Genomic DNA, 10,027 nt, shown 5'->3' with positions numbered 1-10,027 from the left:
CACTGCAGAGCCTCCGGAGATGGAGAAATTGGAGTAGGGGATGGAGAGCTTGGTGTGTGAGTGTAGAAGGTGAAATTAAGGTAGAAGTGTGAGTCAGTCTGTTTGTAGTGGATGGAAGTAGTGAGAACGGAGTGGCATATAGTGACACAAATGTCGAGAAATTCAACAGCAGAGTTAGAAATAGTGCAGGAGAATTCGAGGGCAGGAAGGAAGGATTGGACAAAAGAGAGGAAGGTGTCTAGTTGTTTGCGGGAGAACGAGGTCGTACAGATACAGTCATCGATATAACGACCGTATAGTTTGGGAGAGGGACCAGTGAATCATGAGAATATTTGGGCCTCAACGTAGCCAACGAACATGCTCGCGTAGTTGGCACCCATTCTCGTTCCCATGACCACTCCCGAGAATTATTGGTAAAAATCACCCACAATCGAGAAGCACTTGAAGGAGAGAACAAGTTCGGCCAGACAATGAACTGTGGAGGTGTCAGGTTGGGGTTAGGTCGAAGGTCCAGAAAGTATTTTAGTGCAAGAAGTCCTTCGTTGTGTGGCATCACCATATATAAACTCTTATCAAGAGTGAAGATAGCAAGACTCAAGAGAAGTTTAGAAGAGCCAGAAGGGAAAAAGAAAGAGTTAAAGACACGGAGAGCATGGTAGTGTCGTGGATGTTGGAGGGGAGGGAAGCGACTGGGGTAGTAAGGACAGGGTGCAAGTATTTAGAGATCAATTCCGTGGGGAAGATGCAGGTGGAAACAATGGGGCTGCAAGGGTTGTTGGTTTGTTTTTGATGTTAGGAAAGAAATAGATAGTGGAGTACGGAAATGGAGGTTGGTGGTAGTGGGAGGGAGAGGGGAGGAAGAAATGAGGTCATGGATAATGGAGGACCAACTATCTGTTGGTAGTTAGGCATGAGGTTGGAGGACAGCGGGCAGAGGGCAATAGAAAGAGGTGTATAGCAATATCTGTTTCAACACACGATTTCACAAATACATACATATGATAATTATTTGTCAAAATGAATGAAAGAAAAGGAATTACGAAGCAGTAAGCTCAGTCTTTTCTTTCAAACATATATTACTATCACGTGTATCTTCAAGTGCGATCTATTGTTCCTTTTTATATTTCTTAATTTATCCTTTATGTTTGGTTTGGAAAGATAATGTTCCCAAATCCATTAGTCTGACATTTGGAATGTTTACAATGTCATTTTCAATATAAAGCCATGTATAGTACATATTTCCTACTTTAAATTAGAATTATTCTACAGTAATAGCGAAATACAAATGTAGATTATACACACAGTGATAGATCACTATGATGTATTATCAAAAATAAATCATAACATGAAATCCCTCAGGATTGAGTATTATATGATTTTAAATGCAATCTTGAGTATTTATTTTATGTGTTATATAATTGTTCTCAACACGCTTAAGAATTAAACACAGCATGCGTGGGCACCAAATCATTCAGTTCAATTAAAAAATAAGATGGTGAAAGTTTTGAAATGTGAAGCTAATTGAATTAGGAAAAGTATTTGTTCCTAAGGAAACGTAAAAGTCTAAAAACGAGATATGAAATATCCTTAATAATATCAAATTAAGATTGAACATAGTCGTTTTTCTTAATATAATACACACATTCACTCACACACACACATGTGCGCACATGCACACACATATAGATAAACCTCCGTACATCTTCTAGCGGACAAATTTCACTGAGATGCTATTGTTCAACCAGAGCCTATAGAACGGTGCACTTACTTGTCCCCTGTGGCACATAATTGTGCGGAAATGACTTGAACGTCATTTCAGAACGAAATTATAAACTGAATATTAGGTTATGAATACGTCTATAATTTAACAATATCCTAATTTTAGCTCCTTGGTGTTTTATTGTTTCAATAAAACTTTCATTATTCTACTTGATTCTACATCACATATTTAAACTTTAGTCTATTTCTTGTTGATGTAGTTGTGAGGCAAGTTATTAAATTGACACACGTAAATAAATAGTATTTATTTCCTGAGGATTAGACACCCGTATCATAACAGTTTGGCAAAGTTAAATTGCATAATATGATAATCAATTATGTCCACCTCTCCTAAAAACGTACGAGCAAATATGACACGGCTTTTAGATTTCCCTATAGATACGAAATACAACATAATTATTTAAACAACACATTTAGAGCAGTTTATGTTTAAGATTCCGGAGAAACGTATTTGCGATGCTGCAATTTCGACTCGCTGTAGAACCATTTGTGCCAACAATTAAGTTTAGAAGTGCAGAATAAACTAATAACATGTATCATAAAACATACCACCTTTTTTTCATTGTTTAGATAAATTCTACAAAGATTTGAAACGATTAACTTTGCTGGTAAGAGAAATTTTATAAATGATTCAGGAGAATTTTCACAATAAATAATTTGTTATACTAAAAACTTTTGCTAGTTTGAGTTAGATATTTTTATCACATCGTTTGGAAATTATTTGATGTATAAACTGGAAATGAAGGCAATTCATCATCAATGTAATTATGTGGTTATGATGATTGAAATGCCCGGCTTATACTAATATACTTCACAAACATTAGAACATGGCGTAAGAAAATCGTTGCAACTAAACCAACTTAAATTTCGAAATCACTTATGATAATTCTATTACACACCTGCAGTGTAAAATAATGGTACATTTTCGTCATGAGATTTCAATCATGGCATTGCTGGATATCAGAAAATATGTTCAAATTGCGAAATTCATTTTGATTAAGATTAGCTGTGTTGAAGTAAGTTGAGATAGCAGTGTCCCACAGTATACTGCACTGAAATTGTCATTGTTTTATATCTGAACAATGGAAAACATATTAAATAGAAAAAATGCTAAATACAAATAGGAAAAATAGCAAAATCGATCATGTAACTTCAAAATGGTTATTCGTTTGTTATTAAATTGCAAAAATGTAAGTTTTATAAAGCTACACCAAAAGTATGTGTGGTAAAGCAAACCTTCACACGTTAAATATCGGCTCTGCAAAACACATCTCAAATGGTGTCTAACAGAAAATTACCTATGTGGCTGGTACGTTGCTGAATAATTAGAAGCACTGAAATTATATTTTCATATTCCACTTTACTATTGTAAAAAAGAAAACAACGGAGAGACTTGTTCCAGTTGATATAATGTTATAATGATAATTCAAACAACAGCAGCAGTAGTGATAATAGCGGTAGTAGTAGTAGTAGTAGTAGTAGTATTAGTAGTAGTAGTAGTAGTAGTTACTGTTATTGTCATTGTTGTTTTAGCAGAAGTAGTAGTGTAAAAGGGAACATAATAGATTGTTTTATTTTGAAGTACATTATTGATCTGTCATTCTATTTTGTTTTCCTGTACCTCTAAACTTCACAAATGAAAATAAATAATAGATGAGGACGGATGTTTCCATTTAAATACATTTGGTTAAAATCTTAATTTGAATGATATTGTTGAAAATGTTCAAAACAAAAATAATCAAGCATTTTGAAGGAAATATTTGTTTGAATGATTCATTTTGTATATATCGAAACAGATATATCCTATATAAATTTGAATGCAGACAGTTATTCGCTTTGAAAAGTAGTTTGACAAATCTAAAGATTTATGTCACCAAGCGTACATTTGTGATTTCTTTCGATGTTTTATATTTGCAGTGATTTTGTGAAGAGTCAAAACTTGTAATAAAATTTGGAAACAGGAGATTTTTATTAAATTAAAAGTGAACTGATAGCATAGACGTAATTGATATTTAGATATGGTTATTTTTATTATTTGAAGTGTTTTTATATGTCTAAATATCTTTAACTTCAACACAGATTGCACTATGGCACATATCCAAAAATTATTGGAGACATGTCTATTAATGAGCATGGTGATTGAGGTTTCATTTGGTAGAAATTTTCCGTTGAACAACACGAACACACTTCAATTGGAGGCAAAACTACCCGAAGTAATGTCCGGAGATTCTACTCCAATGAAAACAACTACATACAGTAAGCTATCGTGATATTATTTTTCTTCTTTTCAAGAGGTTATGTGTATATTTTCAAATAACTGTAATGTTAACATGCAAGAATACACACATAGAATACATGTGTAGACACGAGTTTTCATACAATTCTTATTTCAAGAACTTATTCAAAAGTTCAACATTATAAGTGACCTTTTTACTGTTATATATTCTGAATCGTAAGATTACCGACAAACGTTGATATTAAACAAGTGAAAAAGACAATACTGTGTGTATGCATGTATATATCTAGCAATCTAACTATCACTTGACATACAGATAGATTACAATATATTTCTCACTCTCTCACTCCACACACACACACACACACCACACACACACACACACACACACACACACACACACATATATATATATATATATATATATATATGCTTCGTGCTCCAACAACTATTAGAATGGCATAGTGATGACTATGCTTTTCAAAAGCGCATAAGTGTCATATTTAAATTGGGTGACACCTACTGGAACTCAAGAATAGGATTCAAATTATCTACTGACTGGTTACACATTATATATACATAACACCATATATTGACCTATTTGAATGCGAAGGATTCGACATTTGCTAAATTCACTCTCAGAAATTAGAAACTAATAAGTAAATACATGAAGACATTTTGTTAAACCGACGAAATATTCTTTCATACATTACAATAACGATTTTTGATATCAGCACAACTTCATAAATAAAGTCTATATCGGCAGTGAAGCCCAGATGGAGTAATATGTCTCTTCGAGCAGGATAAGGAACGAGTGGTTCTTGAGTAAAAGTCCACTGTTGCTAAGATGAGATTTCCCATCCTTCCGACTACTTTTGGTTGACGTGACACATCATGTCAAAGCAACGGTATCCCGTGATGCAGTGCGTCAATGAGACCATTTTGTTGAACGCACTGATGTCTAAAACAGAGACGTTATTCATCATAAAACATATACTATAGCATTCAGAACATTTTGCGTGAATCTGCCTGCTTAGTCGTGTTAAGAATAAATATGCAAATAATCATTCCTGATCACGCCGTAAATAGTGCAAACAACGCTTTAAATTCTCATTTTATTATTATTTTTTTTTCATTTCATTTAATTTTAACGAACAGATTAATCTAAACTATATGTAATTATATCACACTAATATTTACGTTTTGCTAATATTGCTGAATGAAGAGCGACTCTAAATGATCCCTGTAAACCAAACATTATATGAGAATATCGAGAATATAAGACTGCCCAGATTTAAAAGTGAAATTAGTGCCAATTAATCATTGAGTCCGATCTCTTAACAACTATGAAATGAGGGTTGGACATCAAGTAACATATGCGAGGGCTCAAAATATTAGTCATTTTTGAAGCAGTTCTTATTCATAGAAATATATTTTCTACTTGGGGCCTTTTTGTTAATGATCTGCAGTTAACGTTAAGAAGAAAAATCATTAAGAATATGATATTGTATATTTTGTATTTTGCAACAAAATATAATAACAACGACAACAGCCACAAAATATAATCTTAGCTAATTATCTTTTCCTGATTGCCAAATATTGCTGTGTTCACATATTTCATACATCCCTCCGGCTTCTCCACTTACGATTCCTGGGAGAGCTATGGTGGTAGAAACCACAGGCATCCCCTCAGTAAGGTCCCATTAAAAGTAATCCACATTACATTTACCTGCTGGATTACTTAACATGCCCAGCTGAGACTATAGATATGATCCAGTAATCTCGTTCTTAGTCTACCCGTAGGCTTCCTGCCGGAGGGCTCAGCTTGAAAAGGCTGCATTACAATACTTTTCTGTAGCATTCCAGTCATGTGTTGGCAGCACTGGAACGATGATATCTGAATGCGGAGAAATAGGAGCTCGACAAAGAGAGAAGTCTTGATCTCCGAGCTACGCACCTATCCCGTAACATTATTCTAAATCTTTTTTGCGGGGAATCCCATTTAGACTGCGTGTATTTACGATCGTACTCTTTGTCATCCATGACGATAAGTGAGAATCGACGTGAAAAATCGAATTGACGATAGCGGGTATCTTTCTTCTGCAGGTTGAATGTTGGAGCTGGAACATTACTGTGCAGCACCTGCGATTTTATCATCCAATTCAGTTTCCAGTTTTCCATCACTATCGATCTAATGTGGGTAAATACACTTTTTATTGAGTGGACATTTCGTTTTCAGATTACGTCTCAACAGAAACAGAGACCAGTTAGAAAAAGGCTAATATTAAAGCTAAACTTGTAAGGCACGCACCCGTTACTATATAAGTATCCTCAGTATTTGGGCTAAAGAGTCATAAGCGCGAGAGAAAGGTGGTTAGGACATTCGCTCTTGGATTATTGTCATCGTTGTATCGCAGTATTGACTGGTAATCCCTGTAGATATAATAGAAGAAGGCATACATCCGCAGGGACCTGGATAGATTTATAACTCTAATGAGCCACGAAAATCCCAAATCGGCCCAATTTAGAAAGGCGGTAAGAAGAGTTGTATTCTGAATATGTAGGACAAAAAGTAGCATTTGCTGTAGCTGTAATATCAAAATCCTCTTGAGGGCACATAATCATAAAGGGCTGGAGAAGTATGGTGGAGGGTCGGCGACGGAAAACAGTTCCAAAGACAGCAGTAACGGTAGTACTACCTGTTTCCCTTCCAGTACCGTTTTCTCTCCTAATTGTTACACTAAATGAGTTCTGAAGTGTGAGCATGATCCAGTGGTGTAGTCGAGAACCATTTAAACTTAGCATAAAACCTCGGTGCCTCTATCAGTGTTGCTTATTTACTTTCAACTCGTACAGACTCTATCCTGAATGGAGAGACATTCTGCACCCCTAGATTTTAGCCATTTTACATTATTTATTGTTGTTTCATCCGTATTTTCACGACTACCTGCTTTCTACTTGTTGGCTTTATTTGAAAACAGAAAATGGTTTATGTAATCTTCATGGTTTGTAGCTATCCATTGTATTTTAATCGCTATTTATGAATTCCTACAATAGATATTTTAAAATAATTTTCTATCTGCACAATGTTCCTACCATTTTGTATTCCTCGTAAATCTATGTCAGATTTCAACTGGCGCTTTCGAAATTCAACCATTAGTAATTTATTTCCCAAATATAAAATGAACTTTAAAATATAAATTACAATTACATAAACTGTAATTTGCTGCTGAGATTCTCGACTACCACGTAGAATCAAGGCTGGATGGATTGGTGCGAAAGGTGTTGTCATTTTGCGTTCAGCTGTTTAAAATATTAATGTAATGCTTTTATGACACACCCTCTTAATCTTTTCTCATCACATACGCCTTTCTTTTTCTTTCTATAATCAAATGGTGACGATTATTGCCCTACAATACTGTTTCTCCACAATGCTGTTGATTGTTCTCCCATAAAGATCGACCCTGGTACAATATTCTCATTTTCTAAATTTTCTTCTAAATTTATTTATAGCTCAGCAAGCACAATTCTCTTTCTTCCACTGCTTTTTTATTGTTTCTTGTTTAGTCAGTTACTCAGTATCTCTTTATATTCTTCTTTACCTCATTTTTATTGTTCGTTTATCTTTTGATATTTCTATTATATTTTTTTATCCTATCCATTTGTCTTGTGACTTCTATCCTTATCTTCTCTATTTCTAAATTCCGACAAAATGTATTTTTTGAAATGCAGACAAACAAAATACCTCATCCTTGACATTTATGCATCTGTTGAAGTTTCTCAAGTTCTTTAAGCGATAAAGATTTTCAAGAGAACATGCTGAACTTTTTTTGGACCCGTTAACATAAGATCTGGCTTTAGAGTAAATATTTCATTTGAAACTGATCCCTTCGCGTTTACGTTTCCAGATTAAAACCTAAAACTCGAAAGATGGTTGTTATATGCGGATCTAAATTTTCATTCTACGTCCCTGATATAACATTTGTTCACTGTATGACTATTGTCGTAGTTCGCTGAAATCTGCGCTTCATTAACAACGTAAGATATCGCACGTGTGTCGTAGAGGACATTTGAATTTGTATTTGCATGTGCATCCAAGGCAGGCTTGATTTGTCTTTTGCTTATTGATATATAACAAGTAAAGGTAATTTTTATTGTGTCTGTTAAAGATTTTATAGTGAAGAGAGGGTCTAGGGGAGTGCGTATAGTCGAATCGAATTTTAAAAGATGAACATTAAAAATAACGATATGAAAATAACGTGGGGACGTACGCAAGGAATGTCGTAGTTTGACGTTTGATAAAAGCCGAACAAAAAGCAAAAGGGGGTGGTTTTTAGCGTTTCGACCATAGCTCTTCGTCAAAAAGTAAAACAAAAACGTCCGGCAAGGAAAAATTTCCCGAACAACACGCGTGTGATTACATGACTGATATAACGCAACAGAGAGATAAAGGTAGACAGATAGATAAATAGATAAATAGATAGATAGATAGATAGATACATAGAGAGAGAGAACTTCCTGCTGGTTTGATAATTATGGTTTCACACCATCTATCATTTATGCTCTTAATGTATATGACAACACCTCTGACACAGACAGTGTGATACTTAAAATAATTTTAATATTTCAAGTTTAGGATATTTCCAGACGTTTTATATTACGCAGAGATGATAATTTAGTTCAATATCGAATAAAGTCTTCAATTGGGAATCTAAGAAAACTGGTGGAGACCTTCGTCTGCAACAATAATCTCGTAGAGGATTTGTTGTGTCAATTAGTTCGCCTGCCGAAATATTATATGAATTATCTTAATTCAATATTGGTTAGGTATGTCTGTATACAAGATAACTATAAATTCATTCTGAACGGCATAAGTGTGTGTGTATGTGTGTGCGTGTATGTCTGTGTGGGTATTGGTTCCGCGAAAATCATTTTATCTGAAACGCTACACTGAGAGGACAAAACAGTACAGGAAAAAATATTGTTTCACTTGGCGATTCTCAGCTCTTTGAATGTCAAATCTGGGGATAAAAAGGTAGTGATAAAAAAACGTTCAAGTTAATTCTTATTTCACGTCAGACTCATCGTGAAACATATAAAATCACATTCATATATGTACGCGCGGACAGGTAGCGCGGACAGGTGCTATCAAATGTAATGCAAAAATAAATATAAATGTATATTAACCGAGAGAGGTCGTTCAAATTACATATGTTGTTAGAGTAACATTTTGTCTATTAAAAGATACTACGCAATATAGTTTCCATCAAAAGCGATGCATTTTCACCATTGTCGAACCAGACACTAGGAACCCTTTGTGCTTTGCACTGTTGTGCCCACTCCTTCACATCATCTCAGTTATTGAATAGTTGTTCCTGAAAGTCTTTTCCTTAGACTGAACAGCTCAGAGAGTGCAAAATCTGAGGTGACCCAGACCCGAGATGTGCAACTAATCCGCTGAATTTGTTGATTGATTTGTCTGTTGTTGAAGGTTCGTATGATGACACATTGTCATGGTTTAATTGCATCATTTTAAGTTATTTGTTTAGTTTCGTCTTACTAAAGCACTATTTTACCATTTTCAACGTTTCCAGTGAATGTTCTGCTAGCTGTATATGATACAGCCACATTCCAGGAAATGAAGAGTGACATCCTTATCATATTCCAATAAAGAAACCATTACTTTCTTTGCCGATCGCTCGCTCTTGAGCTTTTAGAAGTGTGACTCTATTCCTTGAAATGACTCTTCAGGTTCGGAAGTATAAGATACATATCTGTCACTGTGTGTAACAAAAAATATATCTTTGGCTTTCAAGAGATAAGAGTAGGGTCCCACAAATCTATCTCCCTTAAAGCAGATATCGATTAACGAGCTATTAGCTTTGCTTCCATTTTATAATCACCAAACCATTCTGTCATGCATGTCCTACAACCAGCTCACGTATTATAACTCCGTTGCCCACTCGATTCAGTTCAACCACTCACTGGTGATACATGTCAGTGTTCGATATT

At 34.9% G+C, this 10,027-nt stretch overlaps 1 protein-coding gene across 1 annotated transcript in view; it reads left to right on the top strand.

Moving 5' to 3' along the window:
* LOC118762797 (asparagine-rich protein-like) overlaps nucleotides 1–10,027 on the top strand; it is a 48,667-nt gene that overhangs the window by 8,130 nt on the left and 30,510 nt on the right. The window contains exon 2 of the mRNA XM_036501689.1: nucleotides 3,859–4,035. Within this exon, the coding sequence (XP_036357582.1) occupies nucleotides 3,867–4,035 (169 nt within the window). The 5' untranslated portion in view covers nucleotides 3,859–3,866. The remainder of the gene's footprint in view (nucleotides 1–3,858; nucleotides 4,036–10,027) is intronic.

This window comes from Octopus sinensis, linkage group LG3 (assembly GCF_006345805.1).
Source record: "Octopus sinensis linkage group LG3, ASM634580v1, whole genome shotgun sequence".
In the NCBI taxonomy this organism is placed as follows: domain Eukaryota; kingdom Metazoa; phylum Mollusca; class Cephalopoda; order Octopoda; family Octopodidae; genus Octopus; species Octopus sinensis.
Note: the sequence above shows the minus strand (reverse complement) of the source record. Positions and strands in the feature narration are given on the sequence as shown.